Below are 27,116 nucleotides of genomic sequence, written 5' to 3'. Positions count from 1 at the left end.
GAGTCCTCTGGTATAACGTAAATATTATAATAAAATACAGAAGAACAAAAGATCGACATTATATTTTGAGTCCTCTAGTTTAACGTTAAATATTAATATCTCTATGTTATCAATGATTCTTATATTAACAAACAAACTCAAAATCAATGTACATAGCCAAAATGTGTTAACAGGAAACAAAAACGAATCAATTCTTCAATTCACAACGTTTAAAACTACAGTTACATGTACAAGTACAAACTGAAGATAAGGAACACAAGTATGGGAACGTATTTAGGATATTTACTTGCTGCGGTTCTCGACATAATTCAGCCTTTTTTATCTTCATATTTACATGTTTATTATTATTTCACTCTAGAAAGTATTTACGTATTTGATTGGCAACTAAATATGTATTATATCTCTGAATTACTGGAGATTCTTGGAAATATTTCACTTGAATGTCAGAAAATTGAGATAAAGTACATATATGATTATATTGATTGAAAAGTTATATTATAAAGTTTTAAATTTCAACATCATATAAAGATTTCAAATACGATTAACGTCCACATGTTGTCATGTTTGTTCATACAATTGTAATATAAATGCAAATATCAGTGTTTTATCTTAAAGAGAATTTTTATTGACGCTATTATATTCTTTGGGTCTTAACATTACATCTTTTTAACAATTGTCGTTGTAGCACGTGCTTCAAATGTTTCTTTTTGTATAAATTTCCTATCTGTTTGTTAAATCTTAGTGAGTCTTGATGCAAGTGCCTCTGTAAACGGATCAGAAGTCGTTGATAAATGTAAGTAATTATTAGATATGTAAACCGTATCTGAAAAACACTTGTTTGATTTGGTCAAATCATTTAAACCACAATTTCTTTGACATTTGATGCAAATTAGATGATACGAAATATCATCTTTTTAAGAGATAAAAAGTATATTTTAGTGTAAATTTGTTGAATGGTAATGGGTAGAACAGTAACTGTACTCGGAGAATCCCATTTTTACTAGAGAAAACTGCGGTACCATTAATTTTAAACATTTAAAGTAGTCAACTGACAATACGTATTTTGTTTATTAGGATCTATGAAACGTATTAGGTACAAATAATTAAACTTAGACGCCATCGATGGTAGAGTAAATACACTGTGCAGAAAAACCGATAGAAAAAAAAGGTATTTCTGTATTTTGAAGAAAATTTATATATATTTATTTCTCTTAATTAAATCAAGAAAAGGGGCAGAGATTTCTTAGCAAGTCAAGTTGATGCACTTTCAATCAATGCATGAGTTATACAATAAAAATATATAATAATAACAAAAAATTGACCAGGTTATAGGCATATGTGTTTGTGTTTAAATAAATCGGGGATGGTTATAGAAAGATAACTTGTCTTTATTTAAAGGCTCGTGTCGGCAGAACTCTGAGGATTTTGTCTGAAAATGAACTTTTGACGTTTAATTTTGGCCGTTTTAAAATTGAGTATTTCAATGTATCAGCTTAAACCTGAAACTAAAACTTGTTTCTTTTACTTTCATGAAATTCTGTAGAAACATGATATGTCAGCTCACTTATTACACCAGTTACCCAAAGTGTACAATAATATTAACAAATCAACCAAGAAAAAACATACACAGAACGACAATTTTATTGAATTTTGCTATCCCCAGCCCCCAAAATGTGGAAAGATGTAAAATCCCAATCGGAACTCCTCAACCTTTCTAGTTACACAAATGAAAAACCCCAGAGGCACTAGGCGAAAGAATTCGACCGATCCGGTTCTAGAATTATAGTTTTATTGGTTGAAATTTTTAAGTCGCCGACCACGAAGTGGCGGTGACTTCTTGTTTTTACTGTGTTTCTTATTACTATTATTATTATTAAGTCGCCGAAACGAAGTTTAGCGACTTATTATTTTTGCTTCGTATCTTATTATTAAGTCACCAAAACGAAGTTTTGCGAATTATTGCTTATGCTCCGTTTCTTATTATGTCGCCCCAGAAGAATGTCTGGGCGACATGTTGTTATTGTACTGTTTCTTCTTCTTCTTCTTGTTTCTGCACCGTTTCTTCTGTATTATTAAGTCGCCGACCACGAAATGTCGGTGACTTATGGTTTTTACTGTGTTTCTTCTTCTTCTTCTTATTATTTTAATTCTTCTGTCATAAAAATTATTGAAAGTGTCCGCCCTTTTTCTCAAAAGTGGATGGTCCGATTGAGATGAAACTTTATAAAATGTTAGAACTACTCTTCGAAGGATGCAGAACCTCATAAAAAGATTTCTAGCTGCCGCCATTTTTTTTAAATGGCCGCCACACTAAAGGTACCCATTTTTTACACCGGAAATTGAAACATCATATATCTCGAAAACCGCTGATCAGAATTTGACGAAACTTAGTATATATATATTAAGCTCAGTAGTCCAAACAAAATCACCAAAAAAAATCGCGTGCGTCTGGGCCGCCATTTTCGAAATGGCCGCCACTGCGGTCGAAAATTTTAATTTGCCCGATTTTGATGAAAATTAATATCTAGGTCCTTTAAGTCGTCCCGATTAAGAATCTGCGGCTGAATTGGCAATTTGAGCTATGTATCGACCGGCATTTTCAAAATGGCCGCCACCGCGGTCGAAAATTCAAACTTTTTCGGTTTCGTTGAAATGTGATATCCACGTATTTTACGCTGCCTCGATTGACAATAAGCAGTTCCACTGACAATATGTTTCTCAAAAGACAGATCAGGAAACGGGAGGCGACTTCTACACGTTTCATGGAAACGTATATTTTAACTATTATTATTTTTTTTTACCGGTGAACTTGTCCGCGCGTTTTCTTGGAAACTAATAGAGGGATTTGAACAAAACTTACTCATAAGTTGGTCTTCACCCCACAGATGTGCACGCCGCAAAAAAAAAAATTGAAAGGAGGGACGCTTTGGCGAAAAGGGGGATAGGTCATAATTTAGGACATTGCGATATCTCGGACATCTGGGTGGCCAGGAACTTGAAAATTGGTGTGGTGGTTGAGTTTGATGAGCTCTACAATAATGTAAAAAAATGATCGATATGTATTGTGTTGCCATGGTAACAAAAAAAAAAATCACCATTTGTTGCAATTTTTCAGAGGTTTTTTTCTTTATGTAGGAAAAATTACTTGAGATATCTTCATCAGGATTTATATAAAACTATCAAAATGTGATTGAATGCACATTTCAGATTTTTTTCGATGGCCACCATTTTACAATGGCCGCCATCCAAAGTAAGGTACCTTCTTGGAAAATTGTGTAAATGTCATTAGAATTTTATGAAACTTAATATTAAGCTTAAAAAATTCAAATATTTTGGAATGTTAACCCATACATGTTCACTTCACAAAAAAATTAAAAAGAAGGGTGCTTCAGTATGGTAGTACGAGACTGTCTCGCAATACCACATATCATATCCTAAGTTACAGCCCTAGATTAATCCTACTCGGAGGAATGACCCGCCAGCGAAAGCTATATTTTTATATAGCCTAGCTGGCCGAGTGGTCTAGGGCGCTGGACTTTGTGCAGGCGGTGTTGCCATAGATGTCACAGCGGTACGAGTTCGAGTTTTCAAAATGGCCGCCGGACTGGACGTACCCATTTTTTACACTAGAAATTTGATCAATATATATCTCAAAAACTGCTGATCAGAATTTGACGAAACTTGGTGTATATATTAAGCTCAAGAGTCCAAACAAAATCATAGAAAAAAATCGCGTGCGTGTCTGCCGCCATTTCAAAATGGCCGCCTACGCGGTCGAAATTAAAATTTGTCCGATTTCGAGATTTCGATGAGAATTGATATTTAGGTTCTTTGAGTCGTCCCGATCAATAATCTGCTGTTCAATTGGCAATTGGAACTACGTGTCGGTCACCATTTTCAAAATGGCCGCCACCGCAGTCGAAAATTAAAAGTTGTCCGCTTTTTATGAAAATTGATATATATATATATATAGGTTCTTTAAGACACCCCGATGAAGAATCTGCGGCTCATTTGATAATTTGAACTGCGTATCGACGGCCTAGGGCTATTTTCAAAATGCCGCCACTGCGATGAAAAATTCTAAATTCGATATCGACGAAATTTGACATCCAGGTTCTTTACGGTGCCTCGATTAATAATAAGCAGTTCATCTGACGATACGTTTCTCAAAAGACAGATTAGGAAAAGGGAGGTGACTTCTACACGTTTCGTGGAAACGTAAATTTGAATTACCATTACTTTTTTCCTAGCTCCTCGCTTCGTGCAAACTTTTACAAAATGGAACAGAGTTATTGTTCTTTATTTCTGGCGATCTCTAACCAAATATTTTAGCGCCACCTGATGACAAGAACTACTTTGAGTCGCGTGTGATTTCAATTCCGGCAATGACAAAATTTCGATTTCAATGAAAATTGGCATCTAGAGTAAACATGACATAATAAATTTTATAAATTCAAAACTAACACATACATTGTACAGATTCTTTGCTTAAGAAATATGGGATACACTGACTATTGTTCAAAAGCAGAAATTTCCTAATCAAACCAATTAACCATGGTGACCTTACAGTTAGATACTGCTATATGTCACTAATCTTACTATGAATACGGATGTCGTCTTAAATTTGATTGTTTTTTACAAGTTGTAATATATCAACGAAAATCAATATCTGCGTAATATCAGTCAGAAGAGTGGTGTAATAGTACAAACTATGCTGTCTGCAACATCCCACCAATTGTCTTGATTAAGTGCTCTCGGGTCATATTAGCAGTATGCGTCAAATACAGTGATATATATAGTGAATAGTTTTTGTTTATACAGGTTGTGCTTAAATCTCAATACATCTCGAGTACGATCGTCACTCCAAACAAACTCAAATCATTTAAGAATGTTACTGCTTTGTAATTACTTTTATGTTAACGATTAAAGGAGACGTGACATAATTTTTTTTTTCAATTTTTGGTTTATTTGATTTATTACACCTAATATGATCAAAACGCCCCTATACAAAATGCTTCAAAATCGACGATGACCCAACCCATCATAATTTTAATTTGCCATGTGGTCACTTGACGGTGTTACGTCATTGGTTCTCAATTCGTAGATCGAGTGGTTGAAATGCGTGGGGCTTCTGCATTTTAAACATGTTTCTACAACTGAGTAAACAAGCCCGATAGACTTAATTTTGAACAAGAGATAGCGTGGGTGGCTTCTTTTATCTTTACGTGGTTCGGCGACCCATGATACAGGTGTCAATGCAGGTTTATGACTTGATAATAATTCACATGGAGAATTTGAAACAAGCACAGTATATAATAGGTGACCCTAGGTGGGTTTTAGGGTGCTTTTCTGGAACGGACAATATTTTTCATAGGTCGATTAAAATGTTTAATCTTAACAAAAAGGTTTAGAAAACGAATAAGCTTCAGCACGAAATCCTTATGGGTTATCAAATACAATTACCAAAAACCAGTAAAAAGATAACATGTTCGTATTATCCTCTGTAATTTCAGGGACTTTATCTTGCACTCCCTGTTATTGGTACACCTGTCAGGAGTAAAGTGTCTGATATTCAACAAAGTTAAGACTTCATTCCTAGTAACATATGTGGTAAGAGTAATCAAGGGAACCAAGGTTATAGCAGTAATCAAAAGAATGTATTCCAGGGACAAAGATCAGACATGGAAAACAGACATACACAACAAAGAACATATAGTAACTAAAATCATACATACAAAGTAACAAAAGCAAATGAGCAACTCGGACTCCACTAAAAACTGGGAGCATGGACCAGGGTAATCGTCCTCTGCTTTTCTAGAAACACCCGCCGAGTTGCTCATAAAGAGTCAAGTCCGGGGTAGACAAACGAGGAAAGGAAAACGTTGAATATCAGTTTTCATGGTGCAGATGGTAAAAATAGAAGTGAAGTAACTACAATATAATTCCAGTTTCGAGATGACAAATTCAATTTATAGTAGCATTTGTCCTTTATAAAAGGAGACATGACTCAAAAAAATATCATTTTATAAACGTTTATTTTTATAAAAAGTATAGTATGTTTAGATGCGAGTGTAACAATCGTTTTCTCAAAAGGTTAGCGCTAGATAAAGTTCAAACGATTTATTTATGTTTTCACGACGACCTAATTATAATGCATAAATGAAAGCCGGAAGTAACACTCAATTCCCATATATGGAAGTGCTACAGCATTGGTTCTCAATCTCCATTTGGGTTCATTGAAAATGTATATAAGTGGCCGAAAAAATAATAATCTTCAAAAATAGCTTGTACATGTATATATGATGCAGACTGGTCCACTGATCTGTGTATGGGTGCAATAATCGTATTTAGAAAGTAAGAAGACTTAAGTTCTTCTCGCTTTCTGTCAGCTTTACATTTTCGGTAGGCATAAATCCCCGCATGATCAATAAACAACTACTTTGCACACTATTTTAGGACTTGAACTGGAGGGTACAACTAGCAAAAGTGACACTCTGTGTATTGTTGTTTCTTTGCCGCTGGGTTAACAACTTTTCTCAACTATGACGTCCAAAATGATAATTTTAATAGGATCATTGTTCATGATTACTAAAAGTGTATATAGCTTGAAACCAATATCAGAATATTTAGATCTTAAAACGTTTTGTGTACTTTTCGCCTTGCCGGGTAGAGAAAATGGTCCTTATATTGAAGAGTTCCGTGTTCATTTAAAAACACAACTTGATAAAGTTGGCAAGGATATATTTAACTCCTCAGATCATAGTGTACGAATGAAAGAGGCAGGTAAAATGTGTACATTCAGAAATAGCTTCACACCAAAATGTGCCTACTATAGAATAGCAACGATTGGTGTCAAGCTGATTGATGATCTTAAAAGATTAGAGAAGAAAATGATACCAAACTACAAGAATTCTGAACTTATGTACACTACTCTTCTTAACACTTGGTATTCCGACAAAGTATTTCTTGATTTGAAATGCAGCTCTGTTGATGTTAAAAAGCCTCGTCCGATTTTTCAATGGAAGTATGTAGCAAGTTGGAGCAAACTATTTTTATCCCGCCAAGAATTCTGTACTTGGTCAAAACCTTTAGATGGAGATGTCGCAAAAAACATACGACAGGAAGTAAAGACAATTTGCGGTTCAATTGATACTAGCGCAATTTGTCATCTGCAACAAATTCTTGATTTAGTAGACTCTGTGGATCAATTGTGTAACTTAGTACCATTATCCAACTGGAAACTTAATTCACCAGATTTTAAATACTATCAAGCTGCTATCTTTATAAATTTCTATAGTATGAAGGTCAAGACATCTACTGATATTTATGGTACGTTTAACGTTAATTTGACAGAAGGAGTTGTACAGAAAGGGATTTTAGATATATTTTACAAGTTATACGAGGATTTCAGGGCTAATGATTTATCTCTTTCAAAGAATCTTTTAAAGGTTTTGCCAAAAACAATGTACATGCCATGCGACTACAATGCACCTTTTCCGTCGTTTAAATGGTCAATTTGTTCAGCAATCAAGGCTTTTGATCAACTTCGTCTCTATATTGAGACGTATGAAAATGGCAAAGTAAACAGAAGTCGGAAGATACTAACCTCTAAAATTGATGTCCGGGAATACATCAAAAACTTAAAGGCATCTCAAATTAAAGAATTAACAGAACAAAATGCAGTCAATCTACAGGTCGTTGCAGCAAGCATCCAAAACAGTATACAGGAGCGATTTCAACAACTCGGAAATTACTTCAGGCAGACAGCTACCTACCAAACCAAGAAACTGGGAGCTGACGTTGCATATATAAACGGTCGAATCGAAGAGTACAAAAATACATTTAATGGTTATGTTCAACAACTTCAAACAAAAATTAGAATCCTTTTGGGATTGTTTACTGTAAGTGCTGCAGCGCAGTTAGGGGAAGCTATCGCAAAAATGACAATTCGAATTTCAATGGCTGGTAATCCTTTGAAGTGGTTGACAGACGGTGGAAACGCTGATGATATCATGGAATCAGCAAGTGAAATTGCAGAAGCATCAAGACTTCTGACAGAAGCTATTAGAAGTATTGTTCACTTCCCAAGACTTGTTGAATACAGCCAAAGTCTTGCCTTAAAATTAAAAAAAAATGAAGCAATGCTTAGAAATGTGAAGGCCATTTTGGACAAAGCAGGGATAGTGGTTAATACATCTAGTAAGGGTTTTGAAGCACAACAATCAAAATTCTTGGAAGACTACAATAATTATGCACCACAAGTCACAAAGGGCATGTTGGCAAAACTGAACACCTACTGGAACTTGTTCATAAATGAGATATGCGAAGGACTTGAATCAACGTCTGGTGTTGTAGCTAATTCAATAAAAGGTATAGGTAATTCAAGAGGTGTTTGCCGAGATGCCGAAATAGCTGCTTCCCAACTTGGAGCAACACAGGAAGAAATATATGATCTCCAGTTCGAACTTATAGAAGAAATGGCCAATATGATGGGCAGTCTAACTCAAATTCAAAGTTCTAATATACTTGGGAAAGGCCCTAGAGTTAAAAATCCACAAACATTGTCAACAGAAAGTCTTAAAATGTTAATCGCAGTCTCTTTTATTTCTTATAACATATTACAAACCACAAATGTTCAAATGTTGTGTAATATAATGGAATATAAACATGGAAAAAGACCAGATTTATGTAATGGACTAGCAACAAACATCGACAAATTACTTGCTCTCAAAGATCCTGTATGTTCTGCTGAATCTACCTATTTAATAGTATCCACACAACCGACAGGTAAAACAGGCGATTATTCGTGGTTGGATATTAACAGACTTTATAAAGGCGAAACAGTTCCATTCCAAGTACCAAACAGTCAATGGTTGCTAGACCATAAACTGATTACATCGTCTGAAATTCATGACAATTTTTATCTATCGATGCTGGAGATTTTCATGCCGACCAGAAGTAGAAACACACGCTTGGTAAGGTATATTGCAACTGAGTTTTGTTTTTTTTTCTATTTAAATATTTGCATTGTTCTTTTTTCACGTTTTTTTTTTTTGTTTTTTTCTTTTTCATTTTAAGGTTTCATGTCTTTAAGGCACTATAGGTAAAACATGTATGATTAAAGTATTCATTTTAATGAAAATTGAATATGGATGAATCGGTAGGGATGACATGTGGTCAGAAAACATGAATGAACTATTTGTACCACCAAAACCAAGGAAAAATTACAAAATTTGATATATTTTTTAGGAGAATATGATTCAGAAATTGAAATACAAAACAAGTGAACAATCCATAAACTTGAAATGTTATAACATTCTGTTGAAATATTTTCCATTTTATTCGGTAAGGATTTATAGGTTTTGGATATCAATATTTCATAATCAATTAAATGCAGCATTTTAAATAAGTTAAATACATCAGTATTTATAATAAGTGCACCTATCTGTTAATTACTTAGTTGTAATACTCCATCTTCTCTAGTGTATGGCTGTTTTATCATATTACCATACGCTATGGTAGAAATAACAAACATTGTCACGTCTCGTTGAATAGCGCCCAGCGGTTATTGGGGCAAGGGCATGTTTTCCAGAGTTTAAGCTCGTCACCAAGATTTCTAAGGTCGTCAAAATAGTCCGTTTTATTTTTTTTTGGTAGTGAGTGTTCATTTCAAAAAGAACTAATCGACTTCTTTTATAGATATTCTTACTCATCCACCAAATCTGACTTTCAATGAACAGCATAGCGAATACTTTGAAAGATACGCAAATCTTTCACCCTTCCGGTTTATCTGAGGGCATCCCTCGTTTATAGCGGAATCTTGTTCTATTCTTTGTGTAGTTTTGCAATCTCTTTCTTTTTTGTTGAGCAAATTTATCGTCAAACGTCATTCCACCTTTCCTATGTGTACGAAAGTATTTCAAGAGAATTTTAAAAGTATTGAAGATTTTAACGAAACAAGACATGTCATATGTTCTGCCTTTTTTATTCACAAGGTTAATATTCAAATTACTCCAACTACCACAGACAACAAATTAGGACAAGACCCAAGAACCAACTACATAATATCTCCCTTAAAGCCAATAGCTGATCGCTTACGTATGAAATACGTAGAAGGACTTGGTGCTCGATGTAGGAAGAGAGGAATATCTAATCCATACTTTACCTGCGGGAGTAATTTCCGTCCATTTTTCACAAAGATTTGTGTAACTTCGACATATGGTGAGTTTATGTTTCGAAGAGAACATTTCACTCTGAAATCTGTCCCGTACAAGCTTTTTAACTTAAAAATGTATTCAATTTCAGTTTAGTTTACATATATTATAAATAGTTACGTAACATTTTGGTAAACACCAGTTTTTCCTGTATTATATTTTTTTTCAGTTGTATTTTATTTTTTACACAATATGACTTTTTACATAAACCTGTATATACGTTGAAGTCCATCTAAAAACAATCACATATATATAACGAATATGCCTATTATCGCTGTCTTCTTTTTATTTTTCGAGGTATGCATGTTAAACTGTCCAAGTTAAAATATCAAAAGCGGAACTGTGTCAAACATAATTACATAAAACTTCTTTCATTATAGATATAGATATAGTTAAAGTGTTGAAGAGAGATAAGATTAAAAAAGTTGTTGAAAATAAAAATGGCGGCAAATGTTTGCAGGGCATCTTGAACTTGACCTCTTTTTAACATATTATGATCTGAACTGTTTAATATGTATGCATTGTTTCTTGGTCGCATTGAATGTATGCCAATTATAACAAAGTAGCATTGTTTTTGTGTTATTAATTTTATTGATTATCAATAGAGGTAGGCTACGAAAGCCCACTGAGCTCAATTTCGTAGACTAAAAAGGAAAAAAATCGCGTTGTAGCACGAAACTTTCGCGAAATAACGTAAAACTAATGCGTAATTACGCGATGCTTTCGCCAAATAACGCGATAATTACGCGTAATAATGCGAAACGTTTGTCTCGTTGGTATATTTAAGAGAAAAAAAACGTATGATTTGTCCACTTGTATTTTTACACTTGGACTTTCTAATTTTTTTCTAGGATTTTCCATTTCCCTTGTTTTGTGTTGGAGGTTGAAATGGAAAGATTTAAACCTGTTTTTTGTTTTTAAATAAAGTAATACTTATGTTTTGTTTGGTCAAACGAAGTCAATTATGAAACATTTATATCAAGAATGAAAATTGGACGTAAAAGAAACAAAAAACATAAAAAAACGCAATAAACCAAACATAAGAAAACAGAACATAGGAGCAACAATCATCTCTGGTGTAAAAAGTCATGACCCCTAAAATACTAACAACTGTTACGACAGAAAAGTATTTCATTCGTTTTATCAATGCCGATAATTGATAGCTACCAGATTTTTTTAAGCTGGTGCATACAAATTACCGAGCTGCCCCCTGATTATATAGCGACCACCATGAAGATTTGATATAAATAAATGGCGGCCGCTAAATAGGTTCTTGCCTGTCATCGATTCAAAATGCTTTCACTTTCAAAGAGAAGTTTATCCATGACCACAATGGCAGCGACGAAACTCATTGCTACGTATATTTCAATTTAAGGATAGACATTTGAAAAAAAAAAGAAATAAAATCTCGGTCTTCATAATGCGTTTTTTCATAATATATACATGTGTAAAATATTTCGCGTAAGTTTTGCGTTAAAACGCGATTTTTTTTTAGTCAACGAAAATTAGCTCTAGGGCTTTCGTAATAGGAAGGTGTTAGTCTTTAAAACTAAGCGATAAAGTCGCCTATTTTTAACTTCAATACTTTAAGAAATATTTGACACCGCTTTAAGTGAGTTGATCAATATATCTCTTGTAGGAGGGACCGAAAAAGATATTTTGCTACCGTCATTGTATTCGAAGTTTCATCTACGAATTGAAGGCTACGAAAATCTTAATTTAAGTGAACCTGTTACCAATCCACATGTACATATTGGTATTCATTTTTGCTCTGTAACTTCTAAAAGAGGAAAAAGACACGCTCGAAGGTAATGTTTTTTTATCAATTTGGATCGAAGATTAGAATTGATATAGCAGTCACCACAGGCTTTAACTTTGTAATGCCTGATAGCATCTGCAATTATCTTACACCACCACAGAAAAATATTGTCATACCTCATTCAGGTTCAAATGCGGACAGTAAGGTCACCTTTATAGGTATTTCTAATACATCAAATACGCCAATAAACAAACCCAAATAAACTTTTACTGATAACTGAATATACTTGTAAATTTGGTTTGCATTAACAACGATCAAATTAAAATTAGTTGACCTCTAATCTCCTATCAGTACCTGTTTATTTCTATGTAATTACCTCATATGCATACGTTCAGTCTCGATTTATTAAAATTTCCTATTTATTTTAGATGCATAATAAACCATTTGATTTTAAGTTAGAAATGAAACCCTGCGATATTATAAAGGCTAGAAACCACTAATTCCACTTCCCATAAGCTTCAATGCTAATTTCGCAACATTCAGTGGCTTCTCTGGACTTAACCTTAACTTTAACCTGCAGCGGAATATATATCAGCATGATTCTACATGTGTCAGCTCACAATCCTCAGAATGGCCTGTGAGGTTAACAGACTTGCAGTGCAGTACTGGTCACTGGAAGTGAAGGGTCTATAAATAGCATGGAAAATCCCAGTATTTTCACCCTGGCGGATAAAAGGGGAGGTGGTTCCGATCAAGAAAATGTATGATAAGAAAAGGGGTTCAGGGTCAATATTTTGGCCATTTTTTCTCATTTACTTTTGTTCCTTTGTATGTATTATGTTAGTTTCTTTATGTTCTTTGTTGTGTTTGTCTGTTTTCCATGTCTGGTCTTTGTCCCTGGATTACATTCTTTTGATTTCCGCTAGAATCTCGGTTCACTTGATTATTCTAGAAAAAGGAGTAGCATAACCCCCGAAACCATCCTGACGTATCAGCAATTGTATCGTGTATTTTTTTACGGTTACCGCCTCGTGCCATCCGAAGCCCGGAGATGACAAATAAAAATGTATCTTCGCAAAGACGATAGCATAGGAATTTCGATAATGCATTTCTCGGGAATTGTGTCGTTTTTTTGTTTTTGTTTTTGTTTTGGCTGGTGTTATTGCTTTTTCCTTTATTCTTAATCTATTTGACTATTTTGGTCGTTTGTATGTTATTATGATATAGCTGTATGTGCATGGCTAATGTTCTTGCTCTAGACACCATTGTTGAAATTATATTCTAAGGCTTCATCGTTTATGGGTATGTTAATGTACGAGTCTTTGGAACTATGTATCCAGAAACTAAGCGCTTTTTCGTGACACATAGGTGTCTATATAATAACTTGTAGCACTTGAGGTATTAAGCTTACCAGCGGAGAAATGTAGCTAGTTGATGATCATGTATCTAAGGATATGATTTATTTCAATGATTGTGGTTTACGTTTCGACCTTGAGGGCGATAAATTGAATTTCGACCTTAAAATTTAAAAACCGAGAATGGCCAAATAGTAGTTTCTAGTTCAATTATGCATCGAGTAAGAGAATTTTGTGTACATTCATCTAGGTGTTCCATGTAAACCGATATCGAAACTGAATATAAATCAAACTAGCGCACTGTTACGATGCATTGTGAATTTGTGTGTGTGTGTGTGTTTTAAATGTCCTTCGTAATCAGAATGGTGAATTTAAAAATAAAACAGAGTTCAATATTAACCATTTATACCAATACGCTTGTGTTGAGATGCGTTTAAGTTCGATCCCCGTATTTTCCTTTTATTCCATATTTTTTTGTGACGATTATTTGAGGTTTAAAAATGCAAACGATCGATATAAATTGATTCAGTATATTAGTACTTTGATTTCTAACTGCACCAATTAATGGTTTTACTTTCCGTATATTACTGGGCATGACAATAGTAAGTAAATGATCGTTCATAAAAAGATATTTATTCTGGTCTTATAATCTTGAGGTACAATGTTGATCACCATTGACCTTATACCTTTAATAGATAGAATTTCCAAGTTTTTTTTCTCAAAGATGACCTTAAAAACGAACACACCGTAAAAAAATTTAGGATTAAAACAGTTTACCGATGTTAATTTCCAGATAAAGGCGATATTTTACAACATTTTATGTAGATTCTATAGGGAGTTTTCACAGTTTCGCTTTTTATCAAAAACTGGAAAATCAAATTTCTTTTTCGGTATAAAGAACACTTGTCAGACATAATTTCGTATTTCAAAAAGAAAGCTGTTGGTCACTGAACTTTTTTTTCTTGTAACATTGAAAAAGCTTCCATTACTTTTCTTTAGAACATCCCCCCAGTTATCTCCTCCTTGAAAACCGGTGTAAAAAATTAATGTTTATAATTTTACCATTGAAAGGTTTAATTAAATTATCAATGATATGGCATAATATATGTAAAATATATATGTTAAGTGGTAACAAATGGTCACAATCAATAAGATGGCGGAAACTGGCAAGATAAACAGAATGCCGGTGAAAATAAGGACATGTTTGTGCACCATTGGTTACAATGGATGCTCTAGTTCCTCCTGGTAAAGCAACAGAGAACAAGGGGCACGCTTTCCCATACGCCGACCAATATTCGCATCACCCCTGGATAACTTATTTACAAAGGAGAGAAGAATTAATAAATTCAGATTAATATATAATGCTTTTAAAATCATCTGAAATTAATGGAAACATAACCTGGTAAATTAAAAGCAATGAAAATCAACGCTAACTCTTCATCAAAGATCTATATCGGAAATACCTCAATAGAGTTTGTAGAAGAATTTACCTACTTAGGAAGCTTGATCAGCACTGATAACGCTGCCCAAAAGGACATAAAAGCTAGACTAGGGAAAACACGGACAGCATTTTCCATCCTGCGTCCTATCTGCAGATCCAACTTATACTCGTTGAAAACTAAGATCAAACTCTTCAGCATTAATCTGAAATCAGTTTTACTATATGAATATAAGTGCTGGAGAATCACCCAAAGCAACCTAAAGAAAATTGAGAGTTTTCACTATGGATGCCTACGGAAGACGTGCAAAATCTTTGGCCGAACAAAATCTCAAATATCAAACTGCTCCAAAAAACACAAATTGCAAGAGCATCAACATTGAGACCAAAAGAAGGGAGGTTGAGATGACTAGGGCATGTTTTTCGTATGGACCAGCAACAGTTACCTAAAGTTGCCCTCTAATGGACCCCACCTGGAAGGCGGAAGCCTGGTAGGCCAAAAACAACTTGGCGAAGAACAGTGGAAGCTGAGCTGAAACAGGGTGGACATACGTGGGGAGAAGCCCAGAAAATAGTCAAAGACAGACCCAGGTGGCGGGACGTGGGGAGAAGCCCAGAAAATAGCCAAAGACAGACCCAGGTGGCGGGACGTGGGGAGAAGCCCAGAAAATAGCCAAAGACAGATCCAGGTGGCGGGAAACAATTGCAACCTTATGTCTCACCGGCGACGCAGTGGATTAAGTAAGTAAGTAAGTAATAATCTGGTAAATCGAAATGGTATCAGTTCAGAACCGGCCACTCATGATTGACATGAGGTGTTCAATTTCCTGCTGTAGCGCAGGGAAGTTTTACCATAATATGATCCGACGTAGAATACTGGAAAAGACCGTGATCCCTTTTCTTGCCAGAGAACGTGAACTTCCCGTTCCGTTCTGTGACAGCAAGTGTAAATTAATTTCCAGTATAAATTAGAAAGTACAAAATACAAAATAATTAAGCAATGGAATACAATAAAGATTTTTTTTCAAATTTCAAAAAAGTCTATCATAATGAAAATATGTATAATACTGTTCATTTATACCAATGTTCATCTAAGGTTAATGTTCCTGATTCTCACAAATGCAAGTCCGAAATTCACAAGGCAAACAGTTCCATATCGGCACATCATAGAATTACAATTGCTTATACTCCCGCTGGCCTGCAAAAAAATGAAATAAAACAACAGCAAAACAAAACAATTTGGAGAATGAAAGGAAGGAGGGGGTTGAGATTGAATGTCGCATTTCATTTATTAAAATCTCTTATCTGAGCATTTACCGACTACTTTAAATGAGTAGATTTTTCTTTGTACTCTATTGCTTATATAACAGCTCATTTATTTGATAAAGTATCGGTTATCGATCGATTGATGACAGATCAGTTATCAGTCTGTCAAAGGGTTCCGTTAAACCGTAGACTATCACATGATTGAAATGAAAATTAACATTACTTATTATAATCTTCCGAGTAATGTCTGGAAATTAAGTGAATCGAGTATCCATTATTCAAGATTAAATAAAAGTCCTGCGATGCGGTTCATCTGAGTGTGTCAGATCTGTTATCTCCATATATATAGATGCCCGGATTGTAATGCAATTGCTATAAAATTGATTATTATTGTTAAACCCTCGCTTAAAAGCGGAAAGTACATAATGATCATTTTGTCCCCCTGTTCGTTCGTCCGTCTTCCCATTCCTATTTCAAATCTGCCATTAATCTATTGAAATAGAGCTTTATGAAATTTTCTCGCATTTATTATCACAAGAGGCCATTGTGCATTTTCTATTGTTTTTTTTTTATCTAGTCTTTGTCATTGCCTGACCCGGGTGTCATCTCTGCATCTCCTATAACACTCACTAGGTTTAAGCCGATGACCGTAACGGCCGTTTCGGTCATCCGAAGATGGAGGATGGAAATTCGGGGAAGAATATTTATCTTTGATAAAGTTGTCTATTCAAGTTATTCAACAAAATAAATATGACAAATAGTCAGTCATTCATCAATGCTGGATATCTGAAGCGGGGAGCATATGGGTAAAATATGTAATTGATGAGAAATTACAAGGTAAAAATATCGACAGGATGACCGGAACGATGAATGTTGGACGACCGTAACAGAACAAGATACTGACGTACGGGATGACCGTAACGGGTTTATTTGATACGAAATACAAAATATTGATCAAAATTTTGTGAAAGATATTGATACGGGTAAAATAGTTACTGCATGAGTTGATGTATAACTTTAGTGTTTATCCACAACTAAAAATAGACTGGGAAAACAGCAGAAACTACATCATTCTCATACCTGTTGAAGTTAATATTTGAGAGTTTTCGTGTGTTAAAAACTTTTATTTAAAAACAAATCTTCACTTTTTCTCTTGATCCCTATATGTTCATCTCAGTATCAAATTAAGTGGAGTATTGAAGGTGCATATTTTAATTAGATTAAAATTATGTTATGTAATAGAGAAGGTATATAACAACAATATATGCTTAAACTGAATCAAACTGAAGCAAATTTATTTAACGTAGTTGCGAGCTTAGTCAAGTGAATGTTTCACGATTCATGGATGTCTTAACTGCCTCCTCCTCGACCATTGTCATAGATATTATTCCGTTTTAAGGCCAAGAAAAAAAAACACATCTGTTTAAGGTTTCATAGGATGAAAAAAATATGGTAGGTAAGTAAAATCATTTTATTTTTTTTTTTTAATTATTTTATAATTACACTTTTGGGAGGGCCTTTTTTACTTAAATAGTGCTCAACTAAGAAATGATTTTTTAGCGGCATTTGATAAAAAATACCATAATAAATGTGCTAGGGTAGGCAAAACAATATTGGGTCGGTAATGTAACCCTTAACATACATTTTTTTCTTGGTTGAACATAAGATGCCTTCAAAGTAAATGAAAGTTTGCAATATGTAATGTCAGTCCAAATCGTTAGAAAGTCAGCAATTTCAATTTTTTTAGTATATTTTGTAACATTCATTCTGACACTATTACATACAACAACACTAGCTTGAACCAATAGATTTTACCACATGAATCTGTTGAAACATCAACAACTCTACCGCTTAATATTCTCATATCATTTGATATGAACAAATGTTTACCTCTTGTGTACTTTTTCTTATCACAGCTGCTTCCCATTTCTCTTGTATGATCATATTAATAACAGTTAAGATCTCACATAAAATTATATTATGAAATGAGAAATTGTATGCCACACATACACTCACTGTCGTGTGCAAGCCGAAAATATTGTCTACTGCACGCGGCAGTCATACATGTTCATTATCACGATGTTTCTGCATTTCTTAACAGGGAGGTACTTTGCTGCTCGGCTGTTACGTTTAGGATATTTGCTCAAGGGAAACATCAGGAATGTCTTTAAGTCCATTGATTCAATTTGCTAATTTTTTTCAGTATTTTGTACAAAACACCTTGTAGTAGAAGCCAATTGGAATGAACTTACCAAGTAAATCAATTTTAATATAATTCAGTGAAATCTTTGCAATTTAACGCTTATCATTATGGTATAGTACCAACTCTCATTACGTATTATTTTTGTTTTTCCTCATGTTACGGACATCTCTTGCTGCATATTATGGTCATCCTTAGAAAAAGAAGATTCTTCGTTACGGTCATCCCTCTGATATTTTTACCTTTTAATTTCTCAATAATCACACATTTTATCCATATGCTTACCGCTTAAAATATACAGCATTGATGAATGACTAACTATCTGTCATATTTATTTTGTTGAATAACTTGTATAGGTAACTTTATTAAAGAAAAATTTTCTTCCTCGAATTTCTATCCTCCATCTTGGGATGACCGTAACGATGTTCAGATGCCTTTTTCATATTTAAGACGTCATGCCACTATATTTATATTAGTGCAATATGTGAAGTTATTGTTCTCTCATATTGTCGAATAATGCAATAACATTTCAAACAATGATATCACTGATGCCAGACGAAATATTTTCATTTCAGAACAAAACGAAATTTTCGTACTCCAAAATGTTGTTCGGGTGATAAATCGTATTTTGACGAGGGCTCACAGAAATGTAAAACTTGTCCAAATGGTTCTAAGAGTTTTTATAATAGCCTGTTTTGTGGTGAGTAACAATCATTTATATGATATGATTGATTTAAAGAAATATTTATTTTCATGGACAAAGTTTGGCAAAACTACCTAAGGAAACTTGGTAATGCCTTGAAGATATGAATGATGTCCTGCACATATAAAACAATGTCCTTCATCAAAAATTATGCATATGTAGGAAAAGAAGTAATGTTCCATATTGAATAGGATGAAATCATATGCAATTTTGACATTAATAAGTCAAACTAAATCTTATTAAGAGAGCATTTAACGAAAATGGAAAACCTTCACTTAAGTACACCTCCATTAAGTGTATAAAACCCTACAGCTAAAACACTGTAAGATTGATTGACTAAGTGATTGATTGTTGTGGTTTAATGCCAGTGCAGCAATATTTCAGCCGTATCCAGGCGATGAACATGAAATGGGTGATAAAATGATTATGTGTGACAGAGGGTTGTTAGGCGGAAGAAATACCTCCAAGCCGTAAAGGGTTCTAATAGTTTATTACCCAGTAATAAAGACACTAAAAATACAATATTACTATAGTTTTAGAAAAAAAGTATTCTGTTCATATATCACAGTTACATGTATATAACATCAACAATTAAACTGAGTAAAAAACGAATATACCTTCGGACTCCTGTTAAAATACAATAATTAACCGAGTTCACCCGACAGTGTACTTTCACATTCTAAAGTTTGAACTGTAATGTATATCCACAGTATTATCAATCATTTAATAAGTAATATAATGGATTCAAATAACACCAATCTACCAAAATAAGCATATATAAAACAGAAAACCAGTTTTTTACCACTTGTGGAGTATATCGTGAGTAACATTAATGGTCCTGGCCAGTTTAAACAGTACATACACAGGAATGTGTCCTGAAACCAAAATACAAATGTAATACAACGCACTGGCCGTAACCTTTTAATAAATACATATAATTAACATATATCGTAAAAAATAACATCTTCCAGCTGCCGTGAAAATACCCTATCTCTCTGAATCTGATTCTTTACATATTAAATAGTATCACCCAGTTCATGCGAGGAAAACTAAAATTGACCAGAAAAGATAGAAATCATTTATAAGAGTTACTTTACGTTACGATAAGAGTAAAAAAGTGCAACTTACAAAATGTGTTAGAAACGTCCAGTCCTGTCCAGCAGTATCATATCCAATTAGATGTATATCATACATGTATACCTGAACATGGCAATATCGAACTCAATGCAACCAGGACTAATTTCAAGAACACGTCTGTACTATAAAAAATCTAAAACCCATCTCCTGACCAAGAACAATAGAATTCACATCTACCGCCAATAATCAAACGAACCAATCAAATCTTCAAACCAGGTATACTCGGTTACAAAATTGAATAGCTTTATCAATTCATGACTATTCATAATTACTACTAGAATTTTCGGAAAACGAACAGCTAAACTGTTACTCTGTATTCATATTTTACGATCAAAATACAATACTATTACATAATTACATTGAAATAAACTTTAATATCGATAACAGAAAAATCACTCTGCTCATATCCAGGCGATGATAAAATGAACATGAAATGACGATGAAATAAAAAATGGGATAGGATACAAGGACAGAAGGGTCGACGGGTTTCGATTGCCACTGAAAATATGGAGAGGTGGATAGGATCGGGCAATTTAGCCTACTGTGGCGGAGCCAAAGGTTTCTACTCCGATAGAATACCACAGCAGGGTTCTTTAACGTGCAAGGAACGTGGTATATTTCGGTTTGCGCTCAGGTTTTCCGTATCATGGCCTGACAAAACCAATATGTAGCATGCCAGGGGTACTCCATTCCACCACCGGGGACAAACAACCAAGTTGTTCTGTGGGCAAAGCGCCCTGCCCCCCCCCCCCGCCAGATTTTTGAGTACCATTTAGCCGCCTTTTACGACAAGCTAATTGCTGCTGTGGGCCTATTCTTTTTGACATCCGGACCCGCACGGCGCAAACGTATACTGTAAGAGGAAAATAACCGATTTAGCTGTGAACCCCCTATCCGGACGAAGGAATGTACAGAATCCTCGAAAATTAGTACGTTTTCAGTATTATGCCCCAATGCCAACTTTATATCGCAGGGTGGGGGAGAGGGTGGCATGAGTAACAATGGCAATACTTTTGTTGGATAAAAATGAAAGTGACAACGTGTGCAAGTTGTGTTCAGATAAAATATTAGTAAAATCCTACTAGAGAGAAGTTTTTTTAATCACGTTAACCTCTCAAAATTATCAAAATTAGGGAAACCGACATACTTGTACTATGGATTATTTGATGGATCGATTAACTTGAGATATTATATCAAATGGACCATGATTCACAGACGTTTGGTCTGTGTACTTTTCTATTCCTCTTAAATGTATATGAACCAATTTAATGAATGTAGGTTTTTTTTTTGTCTCATTGAAAGTAAATCTAGAAAATTAAATAATTTATATGCGTGCTGTTGGTCACATCTAGAGATTACTCTATCATATTCTTCAAGTCAAGATTAATGGTAACAAATGTTAAATACAACTCAGTATTCAATTTAATGCAGCGTTTAAACGGCAATTACAAATCAAAACGTAGTATTATCTGTGCATGCATTGATGTTTTTAACTATTGAATACAATATATACCCCAAGATATTAAATTTAAAAAGTTTATTCAATGTATGTTCCATTGAATGTTTTTAAAGAATTATAAAATTAATCTCATATTTGTGTATTTAACATTATCACTCTCATTTTGTGTTTTATATACGTTGTAGGTCGAGTTATCGATATTCGCATCGTTAACAATACAGCGGAAGATTTAACATATGATACGGCAGTTAATCTATGTGAGAAGTATGGATCAACTATTGCTTCTTCAAAGCTTTTTGAAGAAGCTAAGGATCTTGCTCAGGCATCCTGTGTGTGTGGATGGTTAGGAGGATCTAAAATTGATTCGCTGACTCCTAAGAGTCAATGTACCGACAAATCTCCTTGCAATCAGAATAAAGCAAAATATGTTCATTGCAAGGCTATCTATGCAACTTGATTATTCGGTGACCTCCTGAGACTTGAAGGATAAAAACTTATTAATTAAAATGATATTATGATGTTCGTTTTTTTATTACGTATACAAAAAGCGATTTTTTCTCTCTTGGGTCTGGCAATTAATAGTAGTAATTTTCGCTGTCTAAAAAATCAACAAAACAGGCCTACTTTAATATGTGGTGAAAAAAAAATCTACAACGGTCTTGGCTATGAAAAAAACTTTCAAACACTATGGAAGGCAATGGAAAGCTTTCAATTCAACTCTTATCACGACTAGCTCAATACTCTTGTCGAAAACATCAATAATCTATTGAGCTTATAATACGGTCGTCTTAGTGATGTTTGACCTATGTTTCAGTATCGTATGGCGGGTTATTTTGCCGCTTGTAAAATGTAGCGAGTTCAAGGCAAACTACAATACAAAACATGCATATTGCAAGAAAACATCATTTTTTTTACGAGTTTAAGAATAGTCAGATGGCGAGGGTTCACCGAGCTAATCTAACTGTTTCAGAGCAAGAGCAAGTAAATAAATTGACATTTTCGGCAATGTTCATGTATTGATTTGATCCTGCAACCACATGCATGAAACATGCGATATTTGCTCAAAATTCACGTAGTGGAATTTTTTTCAGCAATCTTTTGAGCACAGCGATCGGTGACGTTTAAACTTGTTACCTGTTTCCTGTTTTTGACGTTGCTCGTAACTCACAGGGTAACCAGGAGATGCTATTATGCAGTGGCGCAATAAAGCTTTGCGTTATTCGAGACCCTTAATTTGTATAGTAGAAAGTCTAGTTGCAGGATATATTTTTTTTAAATATGCGATGAAGTACGATTTCGTTTACTCCAATGTAAAAAATAGATAATCAGATTCTGGAAAGTAAACTGATGACATTCAAGATAGATAATACCGAGCGCCATGCTTCTGCGCTAATTTGAAATATTCACCATGTACTTCATTCGCTCCTAAGACAAATTGTGTTTTGTATCTGCATTTAATTTACATTAATAGAGTTTCGAGTGAATAGTATTAAGATTTGGAGTAATACAAAACTGTAAGACTCTGATGTTGAAGTTATATGTATGAAAAAATTTCCAAATGTATACATTTCATGGATCTTAAAATGAAAAATGTGTTCCACTTATATATGCATTGCTACAAGGAAAAAGCAAAGAATGCTACCAAAGGACGTGGGACGGAAGAGGATGTAAGTAAAACTAGAAATACTGTGAGCAAAGCACGTGTGTTGATACCTCCGCTCCCCTTACTAGAAACCATATAGGATTAGAATTGGAGACAAACGATCGAGTGAACAATCGAACAGACGAACCGATTGACAGCATGGTCACTGTATAATATCTTCCGCTTTTCAATTGGGGTATAATACGCTCTTGAAGTAAGCGTTATAGGTTGTATTATCAACTTGCTTCTGCATAATTATGGCCAGAAAAACATCAATTTCCGGTCTGTATCAGGAGCTGAAAAACAGCATCATGGCAGCTTCATTTGGGTATAATTTGTAAATGCGGTTGAAAGCCAAACCAGTATCGGAAATATTCATCACTTTCGATGATTAAATGAAAAGCATAACTTTTCCGAGATAGGGTTGGTCATAACAGTCTGCAGTGTGGCGCCCAGATGTTTACGAAAATTAGGTAATCAATATTACCCATAATTCTTGGGTACCAAACATTGCGATACGATAATGAAACAAAACAAAACGAAAAGAATAGATAAAAAAAGAATCGACAATTCGAAAAAAAAAGAATCAAAACGAAATAAAAACAAATTAAACAGTACAAATCAAAACGGTATGAAACGAAACTAAATGAAATAAAATAAATCTTTTAAGTCGTTTCGCAGTTCATAGGAACCATAATGTTTACCTATGCCGGACAATTTGACCCAAGGACATTTCGGACCATGACGACCCATAATTCCTTACGGATGCCGCACATTTCGGTCCAAAGCCATTTCAGACATTGACGATAAGGATAATGCTTAAGGACAGTAAAAACCGTATATCATTACGAAATTTACCATATTGGAAGGTCATAAGTAATATATATCAAATCAGAGCTGACAAAAATTACGAACGGTATTTTTAATTAATGTTTCTTCGGGAGTGTTAAAAGGTTTTACCTTCCTCGTATTAATGATGTAAAAATTTTACTTTATTAAATTTATATTTAACTGGCACAAATGAAATTTGGTTTGTGGCGCAAATGAGAAACTTTTTTTAGCGCAAATATAGTACGAAATGGCACAAAAGCAACGCGTCAATAATGTCAATTAAAAGGGCATCGTCCTTTTGCTCCAACTCGATAAAAGAATTGTTGTAAAATTGCGCCAAACAAGAAAGGTAAATATGATAAATTAAAGAGAAGAAACATAAAAAAAACGTGTCAGAATATATATATTTTTATATATATATATATATATATATATATATATATATATATATATATATATATATATACTTTATCTTCCCTGCATCAATTTGATCCGATGGTTCAGTGTAGCGAATAGAGTCGTCATATTCTGAGACATTGTATAATATTGATTTGTTGTGACATGTATCTTAAATTTGATCCTCTATTCTACTTAGTAACACCTAAATGGACTGCCCCGTACTACCATACATCGTGTACTAAGTTACAGCCCTAAATTAATCCTACTCGGAGGAATCACCCGGCCAGCGAAAGCTATATTTTTATATAACCTAGCTGGCCGAGTTGCCTAGGGCTCTGGACTTTGTGCAAGCGGTATTGCCATAGATGTCACAGCGCAAATTTGACAGTTCTAACATCGTTGGGAATTTTTCAGATCCTTCTATGCTTACTTTATCACCCCTGCATCAATTTGATTCGATGGAGTAGAGTAGCGAATAGAATCGTCATATTCTGAGGCGTTATATATATATATATTTAAAAATGCATCCGGAATAAAAACCAAGTATAAATTATTTATTAGAATTATTTATTTGTTTATTTTCATTTTCATTTTCATTTTATTATTTTATTATTCTTATGTTAATTTCATTGTGCTTAAGGAACAGTGTATATAGTTTTACCTTTTATCTGCATGCTATATTAAAATATTTTTTTTAAATAAACATCAACTCCGCCAGATAAACCTGCCAGTCCCAAACCTGGTATTCTGGTACAAAAGGATCATTAATTGATTGGCACAATTTAACTACAAAAATCGAAAAGTAAATTGGCGCAGAAGAGTTGTGGCACAAAAGGAAAATGTCCGATGAAAAGCGTGGGTTCATGTTTCTCCAACATTTAATAATTAAACTAAAACATTCAATTAAGGTTATGGTTTATGAGGCCCTCAAAAGAGGACTGATTTTTAAAATTTACCTACACCTTTTCCAATGTAAAATTTTAAATACATGTAATATCAATGACAACTACAATAGTAACATAGATAATCATTCCTCTGTTTGTAAACATGTTAAATCAAAAGAAGCATTCTTTGTTTAAACTTATTTATTCAAGTATTATGTATATAAGCTCAAGCAAATACAGTAAGCACATTTAGATACAAAACTGATGGTAGAATTCGGAAAGAACCTAAACAGTTGATACATAGTGTCCTTATGAGTTAACTTGCAGGAAAATGCTTATTAATTAAATTCTATATGGAATGATTTGTTAATTGACTAGCAAAAAATGCGAATACATGTTGAATTAATGGAATTAAAAAAAATAATGAGAATATGCAGTGCATGAAAGTCAGGCATAAACAATTTTTTTTTTACTTTTGATAATAAACAATAAGAAACCATTGCCATATTTTTTATGGTCTAGCATATTAGAATTCCATTAGAAAAGATAGATATTGAACACTCAAATTCAGTTAAAGTGCGCCAAAGCCAATTTTCGTAGTCACAATCTATTTTCAAAGACAAAAAGCTATTTCCTAATATAGTTTTGGGTTCAATTTACTATCAGGGTTATGCCAGATTGTAAAAACATAGTTTACGGGGTATTGATCCAGTTTACTGAACAAAAACGATAAATGTCTAAGACTTAATCGACGAAAACAATATATCACAAATTAGGGTTCCCCTAAAAAATACATAAAAAATATAAAATACTCCTAATGAAGAAAGCCCAATAAGTTTTCTAGGTAGAAAAATGACTAGAAAACATAATTTTAACAGTTATTTTTACATCTAGAACGATTTTAATTTTTTTCCCACAAAATACGGATGTTCCATGAAACACAGTGAATTACGTCACCTGAAGCTGTAATGCAAATGTTACTGGCACATACGGTAAGTCTATGCGAGGAAAAACACCATAAAATTATAAACAAGATGAAAATGAATGATTCACACGTAAAAGATAATGTTTTATTGAAAAAAAATACGTGATTTTTAACTTTTTGTGAAATTACGTCTCTTGCATCTGTTAATGGTGGTAGCAAATTTTTCATATTTTTAATTATATACATACCTATGTCAGTCATAAATGACTCTTAAACAGATTTTTCATGTGCTGCATATTTTTTTCACCTTTTTTGGTAAAGTACAAGTTCATGAATTACGTTACAGTATATTACGTTAATGTAATTTCTTTTAAACGGATAAAAACACTGTTCTCGGAACAAATTATCCGTAAATCATTATCAGTGACATCGGCTATCACACGGGCATCTTTACAAAGGAAGTTGTGACGCGAGAACACTTGTAAAGACGTTCCTGATGTAAAAATTCCCTCTAGTTGTAGGTGTTCCTAATTTCCGTTTAGTGCAATTATTTAGATATTAATGATTTTCAGTTTAATTTAATTTAGAAACGGAGAATACATGTATTGGTAAGATGTTATGACAATAGGATTTTGCTATGTATGATATATAAATCAAGCATCGGTATATATTACGGTGTAACGTAATTCGCCGGTTCATAAACTGTGTATTTTGATTACTGAAAATGGTTTTACATGACAACTTGTCGTGAGAAACATTAAGTTAATGCTAAACAAAGATAGGAATAACTTTCGAAAAGCAAAAGCCATTCAAAAACGATTTAATCATTGCAAGAATTTAAGTAATCACAACGATATGTGGGCTTCTTCGTGAACTGATTCTTTTTTTGTTTTGGTTTATTCAG

At 33.8% G+C, this 27,116-nt stretch overlaps 1 protein-coding gene across 1 annotated transcript; it reads left to right on the top strand.

Annotated features, from left to right (window-relative positions):
• Positions 1 to 673: 673 nt before the first annotated feature.
• On the top strand, positions 674 to 22,042 carry LOC148624685 (uncharacterized). The gene is made up of 6 exons (XM_088567523.1): positions 674 to 793; positions 6,457 to 8,975; positions 9,996 to 10,221; positions 11,854 to 12,022; positions 18,808 to 18,932; positions 21,717 to 22,042. The coding sequence occupies exons 2-6, from the start codon at positions 6,543 to 6,545 to the stop codon at positions 21,986 to 21,988; spliced, it is 3,225 nt and encodes a 1,074-aa protein (XP_088423649.1). The 5' UTR covers positions 674 to 793; positions 6,457 to 6,542; the 3' UTR covers positions 21,989 to 22,042.
• The last annotated feature ends 5,074 nt before the right edge of the window (positions 22,043 to 27,116 follow it).

This window comes from Perna viridis, chromosome 2 (genome assembly GCF_037379345.1).
Source record: "Perna viridis isolate PV_CMFRI_1.1 ecotype Kerala chromosome 2, ASM3737934v1, whole genome shotgun sequence".
NCBI classification, from domain to species: Eukaryota; Metazoa; Mollusca; class Bivalvia; order Mytilida; family Mytilidae; genus Perna; species Perna viridis.
The sequence above is the reverse complement of the archived record's forward strand: the minus strand, read 5'-3'. Positions and strand labels throughout refer to the sequence as shown.